We start from the raw sequence: 23,282 nt of genomic DNA, 5'->3' as shown, positions 1-23,282 counted from the left end.
CCTTGTTCACATTCTCCAAGCAGGGCTTGGAGAGTGTGATGGGAATAGGAGAGAATGAAGCCCTTTCATGCCTGAGACCCAGGTCTTCAGTTTGGTTTGCCTGAAGCATTTGGCTTGAGCTCCTCCCTGGTGCTGGCCCATTTTCAGGGCTTGTTCGAAGATGTGGCCAGTCACAGGAGAGGCCCACAGCCAAGTATATTACCCCAAGAGAGCCTGGCTCTGGGCTCAGCCTTCCCTGCTCATGGGAACAAGCCAGGGCTTTGGACACAGAGCTCTCAGGGCTGGTGAAGCCCAAGGTGTGGCCCACAGCAGGGCAATGCCCATTCTGTCAAAACCCTGAGGACCAGCCCCAGCTCAGGACTGCTGGCTTGCCGACCTCCAAGGTGTGTCCTGGGCCTGGCGTGTGCCTGTTGTTTTAATAGTAGCCATCCTAATAGATTTGAGGTGGCATCTCATTGTGGTTTAGATTTGCATTTCTCCAGTGATTTATGATTAATGATGATTGATACCATCTTTCGTGTGCTTGTTGACCATTTGTATCTTCTTTGGAGAAATATCTGAGTCCTTTGCCCATTTTTGAATTGGATTGTTTGTTTTCATGTTGAGTTTTAAGAGTTATACTCTTGAGGTTAACTCATTATCAGATGTGATTTGCAAATATTTTCTCCCTTTCTGTGTGCCGACTTCCACTCTCCCGATGGCATCCTTTGACACACAGAAATTTAGTGTTTATGTTGTTCAGTTTATCTACTTTTTTCTTTTGTGACCTGTGCTTTTGGTGTCATACCCAAGAAATCATTGCCAAACTCAATGTTGTGAAGTCATTATGTTTTCTCCCAGGAGTTTCATGGTTTTAGTTCTTATGTTCAGGTCTTTAATCCACTTCAAGTCCATTGTTGTATATGGTGTGAGGGGAGGATCCACCTTCATATAAGTGGATGTCCCGTTTTCCTAACACCCTTTGTTGAATAGACTGTCCTTTCCCCACTGAATGGTCTTGTTGAAGATCACTTGACCATAAAGGCGAGGGTTTGTTTCTGGGATTTCTAGTGTATTCCCTTGGTCTGTTTGTCTATCTTTAAGCCAGCACAACACTGTAACTTTGTAGTAAGTTTTGAAATCAAGAAGCATAAGACCTCCAACTTTATTTTCTTACAAGTTTGTTTTGGCTGCCCAGGATCCTTTGAGATTTCATATGAATTGTAGGATAGATTTTTCTATTTCTGCAAAAAGCATTCTTGAAATTTGATAGGGATTGAATCTGTAGAGGGCTTTGGGTAGTACTGACACCGTAACAATATTAAGCCTTCCAATCCATGAACATGGGATGTCTCCCTGCACCTCCCTCAGGACATGTGTCTCTTTTCCTGAGGCCATTATCTCTCTGTCTCTGAGGCCATGTTTCTGTCTCTGAGCCAGCGTCTACCTCCCTGAGCCCATGTCTCTCCTTCTCTGAGCCTGTGTCCTGTCTCTGAGCCTGTGTCTCCCTCCCCAAGCCCAGGTCTCTCCCTCTCTGAGCCCATGTCCTATCTCTGAGCCCACGTCTCTGTGCCTCAGGTGCAGTGGTCATCGCCTTTGTGGTCTGCTGGCTGCCCTACCACGTGCGGCGCCTCATGTTCTGCTACATTTCGGACGAGCAGTGGACTCCGTGAGTACTGGGAGGTTGGGTGCTGGACAAGTAAGTGCTCCCAAAACAGAGGGCGGGTGTGGCAGGCACTGCTGAGAGGACCCACTCAGGACAGAGGTGTGGTGTGTCCCCCGGTGACCCCCTGGGCAGGGGTGTGCTGTGACTGGGGCCGGGAGAAGGCCTTGGAGGGATAGGTTCAGGGCAGGGACTGTGCAGGCCAGTCTGGTGCAGAGAAGGCAAGTCGGTCCTAAGAGAGATGGCCCAGGCAGTTTCCCGAAGGCGTAAAGAGAGACATCCCTGGCTCTGCTGGGGACATGGTGGGGGTGTCACCTCCTCATATGGCAGCTGTCAGAGCCCCAAGGCCACCCAGCTTGGACCCACAGGGCTCAGCCTGGAGTTATACTCAGGGCTGTGACTTATCGCAGCAAGAGCTGCAGTACTGACAAACTTGGCTTATACAGCAAAGTCAGCAAAGGAAAAAGACACACGGAGTGGGGTCGGGGGAGACCAGATGCACAAGGTGTCCAGGGCCCTTCCCAGAGGAGCCTCACGGGACGATGTGGGGGCCGATCACAGGGGTACCCACTGCCTGGCAAAACCCCTACTGTTTGCACCAACAGTTCAGGCGCAGGGAGCCCCTCTCATCCAAAAATGGCAGAGCCTTCCCAAATCCAAAGCACCAGGCGCCAGCCAGAGGCCAGCCTTGCCAGCTGGCCATCCTGAGATGGCAGCTTGGGACCTCCTTGTGAGCCGTTTCCTGTGCAGTGGGGCTGCCAGATTCCAGAATAACAGGTTCCTTCCAGTGACAACCGCTGGGGAGGGTGCACCTAGGACCAGTGAGGGGAGAAGGCACAGGCAACAGAGTGCGGCCACTGCAAAAGCTTCTGAAACTCAGGACTGCCTGGTGGTAATTGAGCTGCCTGGTGAGGGAGAAGGGCAAGGTGTGTGGCTGCTGGGGAGGCGTGGAGGGGGTTCCTGCCCTGGCTGTTTGGTTAGGCCAGGACCAGCCGAGCCCTGGACCCTTGGATGCACAGAGCTGCGAAGGGCAATGCAGGCGGCTGCAGGGAGAGGCAGGGATGGACAAGCAGAGCCCACGCCCCGCCTAAAGAAGCCCAGGCTGGGCAGGAGCACAACCAGAACTTGCAGCTGCTCAGAAGCCACACCCTGGAGTTTGTTGTGAAATGTCCCCATGCGCAATCATTCTCAAGTGGTGTTTTAATTAGCATCTGAGCCACCACATCCCTCGGCCACTGTGGCCCCGGCTCTCACCCCCGCCTTGGGGCCCTCAAGAGCTCTGTCTGGGGTCTGAATGCCTCCTCTCCCCGCAGGTTCCTCTACGACTTCTACCACTACTTCTACATGGTGACCAACGCACTCTTTTACGTCAGCTCCACCATCAACCCCATCCTGTACAACCTCGTCTCCGCCAACTTCCGCCACATCTTCCTGGCCACACTGGCCTGCCTCTGCCCTGTGTGGCGGCGTAGGAGGAAGAGGCCAACCTTCTCGAGGAAGGCCAACAGCGTGTCCAGCAACCACACCCTGTCCAGCAACGCCACCCGCGAGACGCTGTACTAGGCTCTGCACCCCAGGCCGTGTCCAGGAGGAGCCTGGCCATGGGTCCTTGCCCCCGACAAACAGCAGCCCCCACCCGGGAGCCTTGATGGGGGTCGGGCAGAGGCCAGCCTGTGCTGGAGTCTGAGGCCTGGGACCCCCCTTCCACCCTCCAACCCCTGTTTCTCATCCGCGTCTCCCGGGCCTGTCCCCAACTCCTCCCCACCCCTCCCCCATCTCCTCTTTGAAAGCCAGAACAAGAAAGCGCTCCTCTCCCAGATAGGAAAAGGGCCTCTCACAAGGAGAAATTAGTGTGCAGCCAAAGGCCGTTTTCTTTGTTCCGGGACTAATGGATGGTTCCAGAGAAGGAAATGAAAGGTGCTGTGTGGGGCTGGGCCTCTGGTGTCTGGGCTGCTGTTCCCATGTCCACATCTCTGAGGCCTGCACCCCCTCTGTCTAGCTCGGGGAGTCCAGCCCCAGTCCCACAGGCTCTGTGCCTTTGCGCCTTGCCTGCCGATCCTGCCATGCAGACGCATGCCCCCCTCCCTCAGGCAGTTCCAAGAAAGCTCCCTGACTCTCCCCTTCAGGTCTGGCAAGCTGGGGGCCCACTGCTGGGGCCAGGGTATCCCTCCCACCGTCCTTGCCGCAGGCAGCCGTAGCCCCCAGAAGGACCCAAAAAGGACAAAAACGGGTTGACCTGGAATTGCCCAGACCTCAGCCTCCCCTCCTCCCTCCCATCTTCACCCAGGCCAAGGCCCAGGGGCTCTGCCGGGACACCAAGTGGGAGGGGGCTCAGGCCTCAGCCTCACGATCTTTAGCTGTGGCCTCTCGGGCTCCACAGAAGGGATCAGGGGCCTGGTCTCCCGCACCTGCCCACGTGGCCATGGCCGGGATGGGGTGCACATTCCGTGTGCTCTGCTTGTGGCTGTGCAGGCTGACGTCTGGCAGCCATGCCCAGAGCTGACTTCAGGGTGGGGCCTTGAAAAGGGGAATGTGGGACAGGGGCGATGGTGCCTGGTCCCTGAGTAAGACGCCAGGTCCCAGGAACTCAGGCTTCAGGTGAGAAGGAGCGGCGTGTCCAGGCGTCGCTGGCCGGCAGCCCTGCGCTGAAGCACAGACTCATTTGTCACCCTCTGCCGGCGGCAGCCCTAGCCCCAGCCTCCAAGCAGTTGAAAAGGCTGGCGCCTCCTTGGTCTCTAGGATCCAGGCTCCACAGAGGACAGGACTGGCCAGGCCCCTGGCTTAAGAAGGTTGCCTGAGCCCAACAGAAGACATTCCCAGGAGAAGCGGCCGGGACCAGCCAGGAGCTGGGAGCCACAGGAAGCAAAAGTCAGCCTTTTCTTCAAAGGATTTCCATGTCTCGGAGCAGCCTTTGCCCAGGGGAAATGGGCTCTGGGCAGGCTGCCTGCACCGGCCACGTGGACCTGGGACCCGGACACCTGATCTTGGGCTGTGTTCAGCCACTTTGCCTTCTCCAGACTCAGTTTCCCTGTCTGTGAAATGAGAGTTGAATGCTATAGTATCTGCAGTCACTTGGATCTGGCTGTTGAGTTGACGGGTTCCTTGAGCCCCACAAAATCCCTCTCCAACCACAGGACCCTTCGGCTCACCAAGAACAGGGCCCAGGGGAGTCAGGCCCATTCGCTGCACTTCCTGTCAAACCTTGCCTCCCACAAGCCTGGTCGTCAGCCAGGCAGCCCTCCCGGCAACCGAGGGCCACCAACCCCAGGGAAACAGAGGGACCTTCCTCCCCCGCAGAGCTCCCATGGCATGGTCTGCTCTGGGCAGAGGAGCTTTGCTGCCAGTCAGGGGGGTCCAGAGGCCAGTGCAGCCCCTACCCCTGCTCAGGAGTGTCAGGAGTGGGCTCAGAGTTTAGCAAATGCTAAGGCCCCTCAGGCTGGGCTCTGAACACGGACCTGGACTTGGAGCCAGACAGGGGAGCCTCAGACCCTTCTCTGGGGCTCCTGGACCTTGGGCCATAATTTCTGAGCCTCGGTTTTCCCGTCTAAGAAATAGGTGTGATCGTTCCACCCTCTCACCTGGATGGGACTGTCCTGGAGGACACGCCCTGGAACAGACAGAACGGTGTCTCTCAGGATGGTGCTCTGAGAAAGGGCAACGTGGATGCCCCAGTGCCCCAGACCCTCGGTAGACGCGGGATCTCCAGGGCGGAGTCTGTGACTATGACTGTGACTGAAGTTGGCTTTTCCTATTGACGTCTTTGTGCTCCTCTCTGTGCACTTGCTGTAGGTAGGGACACGTGTCCACGCACCACAGACACATCCACGGCACCTGATCCCGTATCATTAGCTTGTGGCCAGGTCACGATGTGTGCCCAGAAGCTGGCCCTGCCTGCCATGAGTGCATCGGTCATGGAGTCTGGAGCCCCTGAGCCACCCCCGGTGATAACGCAGCCCCATAGCTCAAACGCCCACCCCCACTCCCACCGTCTGCAGTTGACGAAAACAAACCCCCTGTATCTCTCAATAAAGGTGTCTGAAGGGTCCTGGATGTGGACTTGAGTGTTGAGGGCCTGCATGTGCCCACTCACTCATTCATTCGCTCACTCATTCATTCAGACACGCACCGACACAGCCAGCCTGCACTGGGCCTCTTGCCAAACACTACAGGGCTTTGGCCCCAGAGGCTGGCGGGCAGGGGGCGCCAGGATCCCTCTGCTCACAGCCCACCCACCCTCCCTAATTCTTCAAGGAGCAGCGGACCTCCTACAGGGCCTAGTGACCACTGAGGGGCCTGTGCAGCAAGTCCTCACCGTCTCCTGAGCTTCAGTCTCCTGATCTGTGAGCTGGACACAGGGGAGGCTCAGTGAAGCGGGGAGCCCGGGGTCCCGTGACCGCTCAGGTCAGATCTCCATGGCCCCCTGTAGCCAACCGAGGGGTCCTGTGGTTGGCGGGGTCATGGCCCCGTCAAGGCCTTAGCAGTGGACAGATAGGCCTGGGTGCAGTACCGAGCCTCTGGCCTGGGCCCAACCCCGTGCAGGCCACTGAGGAGACAGAAGATGCAGCTGAACCCTCACCCCAGGACTTCTGCTCTAAAAATGAGGGTTCCCAGGCACCTCCCAGACCCACCATTTCCGATTCTCCCCTGCCAAGGCCCTGGTCATTCTACATCCCTGGATGGGTGGCTCTGGCTCTCTGCTGTGCTCCTTTTTAGGGCACCAACAGCTTTTCTCCTGCTTGCCTGAGCCTGAGCCACAAGAGGCTGGTGACAGCAGAGTCTGCAGGGTGGGGCCCTGGAGTCTTTCTTACAAGCCTCCTGGACCTCAGGATTAGGTGTGCTGGGCTCACCCTGTGGAGCTCAGCAAAAGAAGCATTTGCTTGGGCTTGAACAGTCCAGGAAGGCTGCCTGGAGGAGGAGGCAGGTGGGCCGGTGGGAGGCAGAGCCTGAGCAAGGGAGAGTGCAGGAGTCAGGGGTCTCCCCAGGGACATGAGGGGCTCAGAGTGGCTGGAGAGGAGAAGGACAGGTGCTAGGGGAGCAGCAGGGGAGGGAGAAGGCGGGTCGGGAGCATGAGGGATTTGAGCGCCCATAGAGGGGCTGAGTAGGGCCCTGGCAGGAGGCAGAGGGGAGGAGCCTTGGGGCCCCCGTGGTCAGGAGACTGCCGTGGTTCCTGGCTCCTAGTGGCAGGGAGCACCCCTTTCTGAGGGGGTCCTCTTGGCCATCTTCAGCAGCCCTGGCCCTGCCTGTCCCTCCCTGCAGCACTTAGAGATTCTCTAAGTGTTGTTTTCCTGTGCCTGGGGGCTCAGGACTCCTTCCTTCGGGGGCAGTCGGCTGGCAGCAGGGCTGGGAGGGGTCTGGGTGAGGGTGGGGAGATAAGCTATAACCCTGATCATCTCATGGGGTCTTGGCACGTGCTGCCAGGCCCCTCCCTCCCAGCACCCAGCACACAACCTGCCCTCCCAAGGGGCGCTGCCCTAGATCCCCACCAGGCTCAGCCTGTCCTTGTCTGTGCTAAAGTGTTAGTGGCCACAGTATCTCCTGGTAACAAAGATCCCCCCACCTTAACCCAAAGGACAGCAAAACCACAGGACAGCCCCACCCACCCTAGGGGCATGGTGCCACCTTCCTCTCCATGCCGCACCTGCCCAGCTCGGAGGTGGGGATGGCTGGAGAGAGGACTCCTGGGCCCCTGAATCGGAAGAGGCTGCCGGGTCTCTGGGAAGACCCTGTTACCCAACAGCTGCTCTCTCTCCAGGAAGCCTTAAATCCGACAGAGGAAAGCCCAGAGCCAGGAGGAGGCCGGATGGGGGCAAGGAGAGCCTGCTGCCTTGGGGTCCCCCTTCCCCTCGGCTGTGAGTGGTCACAAAGTGGGCACAGGGAGAGGGCACTCACCATGTGGAGCCCTTGGGGGCCCTGCGTTGTGCACCCAGAGGCTGAGTGGCGAGCGTTGGGTGAAGAGGGGATGCCAGCTCTTCCCTCTTCCCCAGGCAGCACAGCACAGCCGTGAGGGCACAGGTGCCGACACACAGGGTCCTGGGCTGAACTCCAGCTCTGCCACTGTGAGCTGGGACGTGGGATAAGGTGGAAGTTGGCACTCAGGGCCCTGCCCGCAGGACCAAGGTTGGCCCCGCCAGGGGAGCTGGGAGGGAGGCGGAGGCTGCCTTCCTTGGCTTCGGGCCTTGGCAGCCAGGCCAGTGTCCCTCCTGGCCCAGAGTGGCACCTGGAGCCTTGACTGCTGCCCTCCACAGGCTCCCTGCCTGAACCTGTCCACACCCCCAAGCCTTCAGAGGAGGGCGGTGGCCCGATTCATCCCCAGGGTTTGACACTCCGCAATGTTTAAGGTTAAGGAACTGGTGTCATTCACGAGCCTCGTGCCTGGCTGCCTGGCTCCTTCTCTGCCCTGGTCTAGTCTGACCCCCCTCCACCAACCGCGGAGGCTGGTGCCACCCCTCCTGTCACTCTGGAGGTGGCCCGGGGTATAGCACTGCCTGCAACCAGGTCCCTGCTGTCCTCTCCACTCTAGAGCCTCTCTCCCCTCCAAGCCTCCCCCTGGTCTGAGCCTCCCTCCCCTCTGAGCCTCCCTCCGAGCCCCTCCTCCCTCTTCTCTCTTCTCCCTGCCCCTCCCTCTCGCCGCTTCCTCCCTGGAGCTGGGAGCTGTCTCTCTGACTGCATCTCTGGAGGAGGAGGAAGAGGATTGAGAGATAGGACTTTAAGGGCAGATTCTGCCAGGCATCGCCCGGGAGCCCTGCCTGAACCCAGCTGTGTGTAGGGAGCCTCTGGCCGCCCTGGGGCTGAGTATCCTTAGGTCACTGTTCCCATTTGACTGGCCAAGGAGGCCAAGGCTCTGGTAATCTGCCAGGAGCCCACAGCCTCCCTGAGCTTGAAGATCATGGTCTCATCAACCAAGGAAGGAAGGAAGGAAGGAAGGAAGGAAGGAAGGAAAGAAGGAAGGAAGGAAAAACTCACCCACCATCTGCTTGTGAGCTGATGAGGATGTCCCTCCCACCCCCACATGGGGACAAGAGGACACCCCCACAGGAGGACCCTCCCCGAGAGCTGACAGCCCCACAGAAGTGCTTTCTGTGCTGGGCGTGTCCCTGCCTCATCCCCCTTCCCACCTCCCTGCCTCTGCCTCCATCTCACATAGCAGGGTCCCTCAAGCCCCCTGCCCAGCCCCAAGCCTCTAGGGCAGAGGCAGGGCCTTGTTGACAGCCAAAACGCTGTCCTCTGGGGGACAAAGAGGAAAGCCCCTTTCCCAACCACAGGCCTGCAGTGCTCCCACTGCCCCTGAGCCTTGTGTCTCCTGGGCAGGCAGATGGGCGGGCTCACGTCAGAACCACCAGGAAGCCTGTTCCAGACCAGCTTCCCAGGCCCCAGCCGAGCCCCAGGCAATCAGAAGCTGGGGTGGCCTGGAAATCTGCATGTTAACAACTTCTCCAGGAGAGTCAGATGTGCCCTGGGGTGGGAGAGCCACCTCCCTATACCTACCCATCCATCCATTCATTCATTCATTCATCCGCTCCGCGCTCCTCGGGACCTGGCTGACTCGTCACTCCCCTGGCTGACACAGAACGGAGGATGTGGGGCTCTGCTGCCCCAGTCCCTGCAGGGAATTCTCACAACCTCTGTTCACTGCAGGGCGTAGGAGATCACTGCACCCCAGCCCGAGGAACACTGACATTGATGAGAGCATCACAGGAATGGAAATACAATCGTGGAATTCCACCGTCATGGAGCAGGAGATCTGGGGACACTGGCCGGGCAGCCTGCCCCAGGCGCCCTCGAACACCAGTCCCATGAAGGCAGAGCCCAGGTCAGGCCCTCCCCACCCAGCAGGTCCGCTGAGCTCCGCGCTGTTCCAGCACAGAGACAGAAGCCCATCGGCTGTAAGACCCGCTCAGGAGGACAATGCTGGCCCGTCGCCATCGCGAGGCAACAGGGGAGCTCCTGGGAGAGAATGCTGTACACTCTAAATACCTCTGAAGGAAGAAAAACCAGCCACAGCCACTGAGACCTGAGCTTCCTGTACAGAAAACGTTCCCTACCGCCTCCTCCCTTTCTCCCAGCTCCCTCACTCCCTGCAATTATGACTGGAATTCCAGTTTTATCAGAGCACCATGGAAACCATGGCCAGGCTGAATTTATGAAAGGAATGACGCCAAGCAGAGAGAGAACCGGGTAGGGGAAGGCTGGGAGCCAAGGCAGGGCAGCGAGAGCAAGGCAGATAAGGAGGGGCTGGCACCTGCACGGCGCCTGAAGCACGTGGTGAGCAGGCCCTCCCCAGCACACATGCACGTACACAGCATGCACACACACCCATGCACACACACACCCATGCACACACACACCCATGCACACACACACCCATGCATACACACCATGCACATGTGCCAGCACATGCATACACACAGGCACACTTGTGCACATACATGCACCCATGGGCGCACACACCATGCACATGTGCCAGCACATGCATACACACAGGCACACTCGTGTGTACACACAGGCACACTTGTGCACATACATGCACCCACATGCACACATTTACACTCAACACCCACACATGCGCAAGTGCATATATACATGCTTGCATGCACACACAGGTGTGGCATGTGAACATGAGTGCACACGCACAAGTGCTCACACTCGGGCACATTCAGCCTGCATAAGGCCTCCCATCTCACTAGGAACGGCTTGTTCCTTGGGTCTGTGAGACCTGCCACTTCTCATACTGCCAGGCCAACTAACCAGGTGACTAGCAGAGCCATTGGGGACACCCCCAGCCAGGGCCAGACCCCAGCCAATTACCCAGGGCCTGGAACAAGGCCCTCTCAGCTCAACCCCCACCGCCTGACCTGGTTCAAGACCCATGGCCACTGAGGGCCAGTCTGCGGTTAGACAAAGGGGCAGACATAGGGGCCCTGAGGGTTAGCAGCTGTGCCTAGAGCTCGCTGGACAAAGGCCAGGCCAGGCACACTTCAGAAAGCACCTGCCTCCCACCCACTCTTGTTGGTCCCCCGCCCCAGGCACCACACGGCACTGAGGTCTCATCTCGGGCCGCCAATGCCAGGTTCTTGGCCAGCCCTGTCAGGATGGGGCAGAACCCTGGGGGTGGGGGGGTCCTGTGGCTGGGCCACCATGCTGCAAGTACAGCAGTGAGAATGACAGCCAGGAAAGGACACTGGTGGCAACAGGGGGCTCTGCCCAGGGCTCTCTGCCTGGGTCGGGGCAGGCCGGGTGTCAGGCAGTCGCATCCCTAGAGCGGCCCTCGTTTGTTATCCCCACAGGCAGGAGTTGGATAAATACTCAGCCTCCTTCCCGCTCCAGGGGAGCCACTGGAGGGTGCTCAGCAGGGGCACTAAGTCATCAGCCCTCCCAGGCGTGCCCCCTTCCCTACTCCCTGTCTTCCTGAGTCACCTCCCAAAGAAATGAATGGCTTCCACGTCAACCCTGGCCTCACATTCTGCTTCCAGGGAGAGTCAGCCAAAAACATCAGGAGACAGCCATGGTGTGGGGACTGTGAGGACCGGGACCCAGACGCCAGCACTCCAGCCTGGACGCCTGCTCACCGGCATGCGCACAGGTGACTGTGGAGGGGGGCGGGGGAACCAGGAAAGGAAGAGGAGGTCCCCTGGAGGGAAAAGTGTGGAAGCTGAGGCCTGGAGGGGGCAAATGAGAGGAATGTTCTGGGCAAAAGGGCAAGTTCCTGGCCCTGTTATTACCATGGCCCAGGGCTCCCCTCACCCAGCTCACAGCACAGCCCCACAGAGGCCCCAGGTGAGGGCCTCATCTGCATCCCCACACAGCCCCCAGGGAGGGTCCCCCCTCACAGAGCCCCCAGGGAGGGCCCCGCCTCACAGAGCCTCATGCCTGCAGACAGCGCCGGGTGAGGTGGACGTCTCCTGCACCTACACATCCTCACAACAGGAGGATGCATGTTGTACAGATGGGGAGACTGAGGCTGGGAAAGGGACCATGACCTGCCCATGATCCCACAGGTGTGACTGCCAGAGCTGGAACTAAAACCAGGGTCCTTCCCCAAACCCAGATGTGACTCGACGTCCTGAGTGCACAAAGATCACATGAGGACAGAGGCTCCTGGGGCCGGCACAAACCACAGTTCCCGGCGTCCCAGCTCCAGCAGGCCCGCACACTCCACCAGGGCCTGTCCCCACATCTGCCCTGGGACGGAGGCTCTCACCCCATGCAGCCACGCAGAGAAAGACCACCCCTGATTCTCACCGGCAGAGGTGCCCAGCAGGGTCCTGCCTCCCGGGGACAGCGAGTCACACCTGCCTACCCACAGGAGCCGCAGGAGCTTTGCTCTCTAAGAATCATGTTGTTGGAAGACCAGAGCCTTTGGGGGCTCAGTCATGCTCTTAGGGTCCTAAAGCCACGTGAGGGCAACTCAGGCCACCACGGCCGCCCACTCAGGCGGGGAAGGGAGGGCAAGAATGACATTGAAGTTGGCAAACAAGGAAAAACAAGGAAGCGGGTATCTGCCCTCTAGGAGGTCTCCGCCCTCTCAGGGGTCTCTGGCCCTCACAGGCCTCTGCTCTCTTGGAGGTCACTGGCCTCGGAGGTCTCTGACTTCTCAAGAGTCTCTGCCCTCCTGGGGTCTCTGCTCTCCCGGGGGTCTCTGCTCTGGGGGTGGTCTCTCCCATCTCAGTGCTGTGTCCCTGCCCTGCCTTTCTCCTCCCTGGCAGTCCTGGGCTCCCAGGACCTAAGCTGGCCTTGGATGAACCCAGTGCGGTGCCTCTCCTGCCTGTCTCGGGGCATCTGGACACCGCCAGCATCCCATTACCGGACTCTGGTCAAGGGGCTTGGTGTGGATAACAGATTGTTTTGGAAACTTCCCACCCTTACAGGGACTGAGGGGAACGCCCAGCCCAGCCACAGCCGTCCGGGGCTTTGTTTCTCTGACATGCCTTACGAGGAGACAGAGTGGCCACCGAGGGGACGGAGCCTGCCATGTACCGTGTGCAGCGGTGGACCACCAGGCAAGAGCACCACAGGGAGTGTCCAGAGATCCAGCCTGGGAAGAGCCGCTCGCCACTTCCAGCAAGGAGCACGCAGGCGCGTCCGTTCTTTCTGACTCACACTTTCTAGGGACAGCAGGCCGAGCACCTGGTGTGCGCCGTCCCAGCACGGGCTCTGCAGCCTGTGTCCCATGTGCGGCCGGCCCAGACCCTCACTGCTCGGTGTGCGGCTCGCCTGGACCCTCGCTCCTTTGGGCCGTCACTTTCCCTACTTTGCAGACCTGGAATGTTGTCCCTGCCCCAGCTCCACTGCCCATGGGTGGCCATCCAGGAGCCACGGCGGAGTACACACTGCACTGTGACGCCCAGGCACTCCCAATGCGATGTCCCCGGGCATCACTGCCCCAGCCCTCAGCGGCCTGCCTCTCTGGGCATTGCACTGGCAGAAGAAAATGTCCTCGCCAGGTTGGGCACAGTGGCTCATGCCTGTAATTCCAGCACTTTGGGAGGCCGAGGCAGGTGGATCACAAGGTCAGGAGATCGAGACCATCCTGGTTAGCATGGTGAAACCCTGTCTCTACTAAACATACAAAAAAAAAAAAAAATTAGCTGGGCGAGGTGGCGGGTGTCTGTAGTCCCAGCTACTTGGGAGGCTGAGGCAGGAGAATGGTGTGAACCCAGGAGACGGAGCTTGCAGTGAGCCGAGATCGCACCACTGCACTCCAGCCAGGGCGACTGAGCAAGACTCTGTGTCAAAAAAAAAGAAAGAAAAAGAAAATGTCGTCAGCCAAGGTCATGGCCACCAAGGTCACAGGCTGCCAAGGTCATGGCCGCCCACACCGGGCAGCTGACCTCCAGGGTCATCCTCGGGAAATGCCCACCTGGTCCCACCTGACCGCCCTGACTGTCTGCCCCATCACCCCACATCACTGCACTCCAGCCTGGGAGACAGAGCAAAAAAGAAAAGAAAAGAGGAAAAGGACTCTATGTTCTCCCTTTCAAATGCAGGGAGCATCTCTTGGTTTAAACCGTAAGTGCCCTTCCCAACTCGGCAGACCCGCCCCAGTGAAGAGCATTTTCATGACTTGGGAACAGGACACTCGCCTCGTCACTAGGCAGGGCTGTACTCACTGGCTCGGGTGGACGCCCAGGCAGGAGACAAAGCACTTCCCCACGGCACGTGGACGGCTTCCGTGTGCCACATGACCGGTCAGCGTGAGAAAAACGCAATCCCCAGTGACTGCTGTAGAGGACAGTTCAGCCAAAGCTCAAACTGCCACCGTCATCTGCGGAGACCTTGATTTCACAGGACCTGGTGGTGCTGAAATACTCAGAACATCTTGAACGAACGAACGTCCACTTCCTTCACCAGCTCTGCGCTGGAGAGGGGGCAGGGCCCTTGCTGGATCGGGAGCCCCTCCCCCGGGGCCCAGCCTGGAACCCCTTAAGCGATCAGGAGATACAGACGACACCCTGAGTGATGACACCGAGCTGTTTCCAATCTCTTGCTTGTCCCAGCGAACACAGCGAGCACGTCTTTCCTTGTGCTCTGGGCAAACGCCTGCGGCATCAGCTCCTACCACGAAATTGGTGTTTCTGGGTCACAGGGTTTGTGCCTTTGTGATTTTGTTGCTATTGCCAAATACCCTCTGCAGAATTGTGCCAAGGCACCTCCCCGCCAGCCCGAGCGTTTGCAATGAAACGCTTTAGCTCTCCTGACGTTTCTGCCGCATATTCCACAGCATGCTCTCTTTGCCACATTAATCAACAGGAGCTCAGAGGAAAACTTGAACTTCAGGCTGAGCCGTTTCCTGCAATCTGAAAAATGGACGTGGCCTTTGGACACAGGGTGGTCCCTTGCCAGGGACTGGATGGAACTGGTCCAATTCCCCGCTCCTGGGCTTCCTGGTGTGTAACGTGAGCCATGCTCACCCCAGGGTGGCCGGGAAAAAACACCAGTCCGCTCTGAGCATTTGTTTCTGTGATGGCTGTTCTCGTCCAAGTGAGATGTGCCAGCTCTAAAATACTAAATCGTGGGGCGAAGCTGCGAGGGGCAGCACCTGGGGAGGGGCAGCGGTGGGCTCCAGGTTGCCCAAGGCTATCATGGGTTCCCAGAGACCCCAGTCCAGCCCGGCCTTGTGCCTGCAGGGGGTTTCCAGCTGCAAATGAAGGAGCTCCAAGTACCTTGTCTCGGCCTTTGTTTGATAATGAACTACCTCTGCCAGGTGCAGCCGCACTGCACACCTACAGCTCCACACGCTCTACCCACCAGCCCCTCCACTCTGTGGTCTCTTCCACAGGGAACCCCGAGGGGACAGTGGAGCAGGCCCGGGGCTGTTCCAGGCTGCAGGGGGGCACCTGGGTCAGCGTCCCCACCCGCTGCCCTCCCTGGCCTTCCAACTTGCTGTGTGCACATTGACAACATGGACAGCCTTTTTCTTTTATTATAAAAGTGATTCATTCTCTTGTGAAGATTTAAATATGAAGGAGTGGATCATACGGAGTGAAGTCTCCGCTAATCCCACCCAGAGATGATTGTGGCAGACCGACGGGTGAGCATAGAGCTCAGACATTGCCAGCAGCCTCGGATCCTTATATACCCAGAGCACGGCTCACACGCCACCGCGCTGCTGGCTCTGTCAGCACCGCCCTTGGCAACACCTGGGGCTCTCCCTCCTTCCTTTGTGTGCACAACCTCAAAGCCATTTTTTCCAGACTTGGCATTAAGATGATTTTCCGACATGTCGATGCTTCTGAAGCACAAGGAGGGCCCTGTCTCCGTGGTGTCCAAGCAGAGGCTGACGTCCTTTCATGAGGGAGGTGATTCGGGGCGCAGCTGGGCTGACAGGAGGCGTGGAGGCTGAGTTCCCTTCCTCACTGCTCTCTACCTGGAGAAGAAACCACGAGACCATGAGGCCGTGCTGGGGACAGCTCCAGGGGGTTGCTTGGGCCCTGTGCTCCCTCCACTGGGGCAGGTGGAGGGCCCTGCGTGCTCCTTCCAGGCAGGGACTGAGGGGACCATGGAAGCCACAACAGGGGTCTGTGTGAAGAGGCGACCCCAAGACAAGGTGCCCCAGCACTCCCACCGACTACCAAGGATGAAGGGGTGGCCTGCCCCTCCACACCTGCGGGTGTTTCTCGTTAGGTGGAACGAGAGACTTGAGAAAAGAAATGAGACACGGAGACAAAGTATAGAGAAAGAAAAAGTGGGCCCAGGGGACCGGCGCTCAGCATACAGAGGACCCGCGCCAGCACCGGTCTCTGAGTTCCCTCAGTATTTATTGATCATTATCTTTACCATCTTAGAAAAAGGGAAGTGGCAGGATAATAGGATCCTCGTAGGGAGAAGGTCAGCAGTAAGACAAATGAATAAAGATCTCTGTGACATGAATAAGTTTAAGGAAAAGTGCTGTGCCTTGATATGCATATACAAACATCTTCATAAACCTTTTTAGTGCATAAAGAGCAGCATCTCGCTAGCAAGTCCCACCTTTCCTCCTAAGGCGGTTTTCTCCTTTCTCAGTAAACAGAACATACAATCGGGTTTTACACCGAGATGTTCCATTGCCAGGGACAGGCAGGAGACAGATGCTTTTCTCTATCTCAACTGCCAAGAGGCCTTCTTTCCTCTCGTACTGGTCCTCCTCAGCACAGACCCTTCACGGGTGTCAGGCTGGGGGACGATCAGGTCTGTCCCATCCCACGAGGCCATATTTCAGACTATCACATGGGGAGAAACCTTGGACAATACCTAGGTTTCCTAGGCAGAGGTCCCTGCCACCTTTGGCAGTGTATGTGTCCCTGGGTACTTGAGATTAAGAGAATGGTGATGACTTCACAAACATACTGCCTTCAGGCGCTTGTTTAACAAAGCACACCCTGCACAGCCCAAAATCCGTTAGACCTTGAGTCACCACAGCACATGTCTCTTGCAAGGACAAGGTTGGGGGTAGGGTCACAGATGAACAGCATCTCAAATACAGAACAAAACGGAGTCTCTTGTGTCTACTTCTTTCTATATAGACACAGTAACAGCCTGATCTCTCTTTCTTTTCCCCACAAAGGACAGGCAATTTTCAATCCTCTGCCCCAAACTACCACCTGAGGAAAAGGGGTGGAGGAAATAAACTCCTTTGACAGAGATATGGTTTTTACCACCACGATAGGACCGTGATGAGGGACGGAAGCTGTGGCTGGGCGTGGGAAGGCTGGGTGTGCAAATGTGGGTGGGGTTCTGAGGCCCCGCCCCCTGCCAGTCCTCCACTTGGTCCTCATGAGGAGCCGCATGAGGGAGGTGTTGCTTCTGGGCTCAGAACCCAAGGCAGAGCAGGCTCGAGTCCCACCCCATGGGCCACAAGCCCACACTGTGACCCCCGAGTGCCCATTCTCCTGGACACCTGCAGAGGGAAGTGCATGAGCCCAGGAGCTCCTGTCTCTGTCTTAAGAGTGGAGCAGCTGGCATGAGGATCAGGGGGTCCCTTCAGTGCAGCCTTCTAGAAGAATGACGGCAACCAGGGCCTCGCAGGGGGAGACGCACCTGCTGGGGCTGAGGAGCAAGGGCAGCCAGCCCCTGGGACATGTGCCCCCAACCCCGTCCTACCCTCGCAACGGAGGGGGAGCCTCCCGTTGAGCATTCAAGTCCCAAGTCGCCCGCCGGCGTCGGCTGCAGCTCCGTGTGTGGAGACGTCTCATTCCGGCGTCTCCTCTGCCCAGGTCGGCACTCACAGGTTCGGCTGTGTCTCAAGACCCAATTCTTTCCAGTTCCTGAGATGCCCAAGGACAAGGGCACCAGAGAGTGTGAAAAGCTGGAGTAGACGGGACAGAAAGCAGGGTACAGCATCCCCCAGAGCGGCAGATAGCCCAGCCCCAGGGACCCCACAGCCATGGTCACCTGTGTGAATGAGCCCCAGGAGCAGGGCAGTGCGCCGTCTGCACGACGGTGTGGGGCGGCCCCGGGTCTCCCTAGGCACAGGGCAGTGCACGGTCTGCGCGACGGTGAGGGGCGGCCCCAGGTCTCCCTAGGGGCAGGGCAGTGCACGGTCTGCGCGATGGTGCGGGCAGCCCTGGGTCTCTGCGTCAGGGGAGGGTTTGTGTGTTTCCTTGCCTTTTGCGGTTTCCAGAGGCTCCTGCCCGCCTTGGCAGCACAGCATCTCCCAGCCTCTCTCTCCCTTCCGCTGTGCCCTCTCCTCCTCTGACTCTGACCCTCCCAAACCCTGTGCCCACCCTGACCATCCAGGATCATCTCCCATCTCAAGGTCCTTAACAGTATGTGGGACTGCATTAGCCACCCCAAGGCCCCCAAAAGGCAACCCTGGAGTGGGCCCCCCGAGTTGCCTGGGATTCATGGCCACTCCCCGGCTCGATGGCTCCAGACCAAAATGCACCCAGTTATGGAAACAGACAGTTCCTACCTCCTGAATGTGCATGTGTGTGAGGAGAGTGTCACACCCGTCGAATTAAGGTGGACCCGCCATGAGTGGGGGCAATGCTGGCCAACGCCCACCTGGCCCAGCACCCGCAGCTCTCGACCTGGGGCTCCCTCTGTCTCTGGAGCCCACACTAAAGTGTGTGTCTCCCCACCCACAACTGGCAGGGCTTGGGGCATAAACACCCTCCGCCTTGCCCGGTGGCCCGGCCTCCGCTCCCACACTGTCCCAGGGCTCCCCAGGGCTCGGCTCTCTTTGCTCACAGTGGCCCGGGCTGGGGTTCATTCTTGGTTTCCGGCAGTATTCTTTCCTTCACTTTCTCGTTCTCCCTTGCCTCAGGGTCTGCATCTGGGGGCCCACTGGGGGGCCTCTCCCGCCCTCCTCCATCCCACACACCTGTCCCTGAGCAGCCACGGGGAACAGGAGCACAGAAGCCCTGGAGACAAGAGGGTGTCCTGGGGCCAGAAGGCAGAGGGCAGCACCCGGGTGGAAGGGCCTTTCACCCTTGCTTCATGCAGCCCTGGTGCCAGCAGCAGGGCAAGACGAGATCCCAGAGGAGGGGTCTTGGCTGCAGAACTGCAGGGCCAAGGCACCAGCCACTCAGGGGCCTGGAGAGCTCAGATCACAGAACTGCAGGGCCAAGGCACCAGCCACTCAGGGGCCTGGAGAGCTCAGATCACAGAACTGCAGGGCCAGCCACTCAGGGGCCTGGAGAGCTCAGATCACAAACTCGAAGTCAGCTGCCCAGAGAGGAGGGCAGGGCGGAGGGATGCGTTGGGCTGTGAGGTCACCTCTACAAACCTTGGCTGATCCCAAGGAGGTCCACAGTGGATATGGTCCTTCAGGGGTGCCCTCAAAGGTGAGAGCGGGCCAGGACTTTATACTGTTCTCCCCACCCCTTGGAGCAGTGACCAGCTGCAGCCCAGATGAGGTCAATAGGTACAGAAAGGAGGGAACAGGACAGGACAGAGGGGGCAGGACAGAAAGGAGGGGGCGGGACAGAAAGGAGGGGGTGGGACAGAAAGGAGGGGGTGGGACAGGAGGAGGAGATGGGAACAGGAAGGAGATGGAATGGGAAGGAGGAAATAGGACAGGAAGGAAGAGGTGGGAGCAGGAAGGAGATAGGACTGGAAGGAGGAAATGGGACAGGAAGGAAGAGATGAGGCAGGAAGGAGGAGATGGGAAGGAAAGGAGGGGATAGGACAGAAAGGAGGGATCAGGGTCCTATTCTAAGCTCCTGGGGTCATGACTGCAGGGGGTGACATGATGACTGCCATCAGCTCTATATGAGCCCCCCCTGTCCATGGAGTCAGCCCTGCCAGGCCAGCAGAGCCCTGGGTTCGCACAGGGAGCCAGGGTGGCGCGGGGCCCGCATTGCTGGCTCCATTGTCCACATCAATCACTTCTCTACGGCCCAAATCACGCTTAGTTGCCCAGTTCCTGCTCTGCGGCAGTCTGGCTCCTGCTGGCGCCCCAGCCATCTGTCTGCATTAGAGAATGACGCTTGCCAGGGCCTCAGGGAGGTGGCACTGATGGGCAACACTGTACTCCCTGACCAGGTGACAGCAGACACCACCTCAGGCCCCATGGCATGGGCCTCGGCCTATCTGATGGCTTTGTCCCCAGCCTGTCTGATGGCGTGGTCCCCAGCCTGTCTGATGGCTTTGTCCCCAGCCTGTCTATCTGATGCTGTGGTCCCCAGCTTGTCTGATGGCGTGGTCCCTGGCCTGTCTGATGGCGTGGTCCCTGACCTATGTATCTGATGGCTTTGTCCCCAGCCTATCTGATGGTGTGGTCCCTGGCCTGTCTATCTGATGCCGTGGTCCCCAGCCTATTTGATGGTGTGGTCCCCGGCCTGTCTATCTGATGCCGTGGTCCCCAGCTTGTCTGATGGCGTGGTCCTGGCCTGTCTGATGGCGTGGTCCCTGACCTATGTATCTGATGGCTTTGTCCCCAGCCTGTCTGATGGGGTTGTCCCCAGCCTGTCTGATGGCGTGGTTGGTGTGGTCCCCGGCCTATTTGATGGTGTGGTCCCCAGCCTGTCTGATGGGGTTGTCCCCTGTTGGCTGTCATGGTCCTGCCTCTTATCTCATGTTGTGCACCCTGGCCTGCAGGAGGTGACCTAAGGTTGACGACCCCTCCTCCAGGGCCCTTGCACCACACAGCCTGGGCCTGATTGCAGCCCCTGGGCTCCTGTGCCTATTCCCACAGCCCCCACTCTACCAGTTTGCAATTGTCTGTTTCACTCAACACACATTTAATGAGCACCTACTGTGTGCACCGAGCCCAGTGGGAGCAGCACATCAAGGAGGCTGGTGTGGGAGGCCTTGGGTGCCCTCGCTCTGGCTCCCCACCCCAGCACATGAGGCTGCCTCTCAGGGTCTCAGGCGCCCTTTCCACAGTGTCTGGGAGAAGGCCTGGGAGCCTGCATTTGGGCAGTGGCTCTGCAGCTGGCCTTGCTGGCCTCCAGTGGCCCCAGGCAATGACTCCTCCCTGTCTCCATTTACAGATGAGGAGAGGAGCTGAGGAGGGTGGGCCCGTGACCCTTAGCGGCCAGTTCATTCCCCAGGCCCTGACTGGTGCGGCAGGAAAGAGAATCCACCTTGGGTTGGTGGGTGTGGCATGGACTTTAAGATCCACCCTTTTCCACCCTGGGATCCTGGCTCCCGTCCCCCATCCCAGCCCCAGCCAGGATAGCCCCTGGCCATACCTTCTTGGCACATCAACAGTCATGAGAGGCAGCATCTGCCACCAGGAGGCTTCGCCCCACTGGGCTACCTGGCCAGGGCAGCTGCGACAGGAAAGAGCTGAAGCCCTGAGCCCTCCCCTGCCCTTTCCCAGCTCACCCTCAGGGTTCTAGCTCTGTGTCAACGCCCCTCTGATCCAGAAACTTGCCATAGGCCCCCTCTCCACCGTGCTCCCCTCTGAGTGACACCCACCCCCTGCAGCCCCCACATGCCCCCACCTTCCCTTCAGAAAGCAGGAGCTGTCAGCCCCGGGTGCCCGCCCACAGGCCACGGTGGCAATGGTGGCTGAAGTCCGCTGTACTCACCAATCCCCTGCGGTCTCGCCCCTGTAATACCACTTGAGGAAGGAACTGGCCACGCAGTCATTTCATGAAGGGGGAAACTGAGGCTCAAGGGTGTCTGTACTTTGGACTGCATCACCCCGCTGTGAGAAGGGGCAGGGCAGAGACTGGGAGCCAGGACCACTCTGCGCTGGGAGCACCCACCCTCCCGCACCCCATGTGCTGACACGAGCTCATCCCTGCTGCTGAAAGGCCAGACAGACAGACGGACACCTCGACAGTGGTCCCTGCAAGGGTCAAACACAAATGAAAAAAAATTTTAAATTAATCTTCTTTCCTGCAAAAAGGAAAACAGACCCCTTTTCTTTCAGCTTTTACTTCAGAAAGCTCTTCTTTGTGGATTCTTTGAATGTGGGTAAATCTTTTTTTTTTTTTTTGAGACAGAGTCTTGCTCCATCGCCAGGCTGGAGTGCAGTGGCACGATCTCGGCTCACTGCAAACTCTGCCTCCCAGGTTCAAGCGATTCTCCTGCCTCAGCCTCTAGAGTAGCTGGGACTACAAGCGCCCGCCACCATGCCTGGCTAATTTTTTGTATTTTAGTAGAGACAGGGTTTCACCGTGTTGGCCAGGATGGTCTCCATCTCCTGACCTCATGATCCGCCCGCCTTGGCCTACCAAAGTGCTGGGATTACAGGCATGAGCCACCGCACCCGGCCAAATGTGGGTAAATCTTTTTAAAAGCTGAATAAGCCCCCTGCCTGGGGACAAGACGGGGATGTCTTTCCCAGGGGCAGGATACACCACCTTTGAAACGTGGACATCAAGGAAGGGAGCACCTGCCTCCCTGCTCCCCGCCCAAGGCTAGGAGCCTGACTTTGGCAGCCACGATGCTTCAGAACCACCTCCTGTCGTAGAAATACGAGGAGTTTGTTTTTCCTTTGGATAAAGCCAGCTAATTGCTGGCACAGATGGTCACCCCAGTCTCCAGGTGGATGTGAGATGGAGTCTGTGTGACAAATGGTGCCGTCAAGCCGTCCCGCTGGAAGACAAGCTCCTGTTTGTCTTTCAAGGAGAGATGCATGTAGCGAACTGCATCCGCCCGGCTGTGCGCAGGCTGAGATTTCTCTCTGTCTTTGCAAACTCTCAGCAGCCTGCACGTCGTGCACCTGGCATCTTGGTTTAATGCTCAATCAATGACCAGACGGTTTTCTTTCTTTTCTGCCTTGGTGGAGAGGTCTGGGGGTAGCAGGATATTTTGTTTTTAATTGTATTTCTCCCACACCCCATGAGATGCTCCAACTCCTTGTGACTAGGAAGGGGCAAGGGAGGAATCCTCTGGAGTCCCCTGCACAGGACGCTGTCTCCGCCCTGCCACCACGCTTATTCCTGGCTGCAGCTTTGCTGTTGACGCTCACAGGCAGATGAGGTGTCTGCTCAGAGAAGAACCCAGGTGCCACCGAGGGAGTACAACGTGCCACACCCCAAGACATCAAGCATGTGAGAAGAATAGTGCGGCCCAGCCCCCACTCCAGGCACAGCCGCGGACACCCTGCCTGCCTCTGCCCAGGGAGGTGCAGCCTGCAGAGCGTACCTGCCGCTGCCTTCCCATCCCTCGGGAAAGCCAACCTCATGCCCAGTCTAAGAAGAAATCTTTTTTTTTTTTTTTTTTTCCTGAGACGGAGTCTCACTCTGTCGCCCAGGCTGGAGTGCAGTGGCCAGATCTCAGCTCACTGCAAGCTCCGCCTTCCGGGTTCACGCCATTCTCCTGCCTCAGCCTCCGGAGTAGCTGGGACTAAAGGCGCCCACCACCTCGCCTGGCTAGTTTTTTGTATTTTTTAGTAGAGACGGGGATTCACCATGTTAGCCAGGATGGTCTCGATCTCCTGACCTCGTGATCCGCCCGTCTCGGCCTCCCAAAGTGCTGGGATTACAGGCTTGAGCCACCGCACCCAGCCAATCTAAGGAGAATTCTAGCGGACGCTGCCAGATGCTTGCAGGCTCCGGGCTGAGCGCAAGGGAGGGGCTGAGGGTGGCTTTAAAAGGCCTTCACTGATCATTTGCCAGGAAGCCCAAAATAGCTTCCCAGTCTACCAGCCTCCATGTGTGCCGTGAGGAGGACATGTCTGAGTCTTGTCTTTTCATTTTTTGTGTTTTTCAAAAGTATACAATTTATAAATAAGAGTATAAGGCTGGGCAAGGTGGCTCACGCC

The 23,282-nt window shown here is 58.3% G+C and overlaps 1 protein-coding gene across 1 annotated transcript in view; it reads left to right on the top strand.

The window, feature by feature from the left end:
* The window catches only part of NTSR1 (neurotensin receptor 1 (high affinity)), a 54,180-nt gene extending 48,482 nt beyond the window's left edge, over nt 1-5,698 (top strand). The window contains exons 3-4 of the mRNA XM_011934473.1: nt 1,558-1,648; nt 2,956-5,698. Of these exons, the coding sequence (XP_011789863.1) occupies nt 1,558-1,648; nt 2,956-3,205 (341 nt within the window). The 3' untranslated portion in view covers nt 3,206-5,698. The remainder of the gene's footprint in view (nt 1-1,557; nt 1,649-2,955) is intronic.
* Nucleotides 5,699-23,282: the final 17,584 nt, after the last annotated feature.

This window comes from Colobus angolensis, unplaced genomic scaffold (assembly GCF_000951035.1).
Source record: "Colobus angolensis palliatus isolate OR3802 unplaced genomic scaffold, Cang.pa_1.0 Scaffold136, whole genome shotgun sequence".
Lineage (NCBI taxonomy): Eukaryota > Metazoa > Chordata > Mammalia > Primates > Cercopithecidae > Colobus > Colobus angolensis.
Note: the sequence above shows the minus strand (reverse complement) of the source record. Positions and strands in the feature narration are given on the sequence as shown.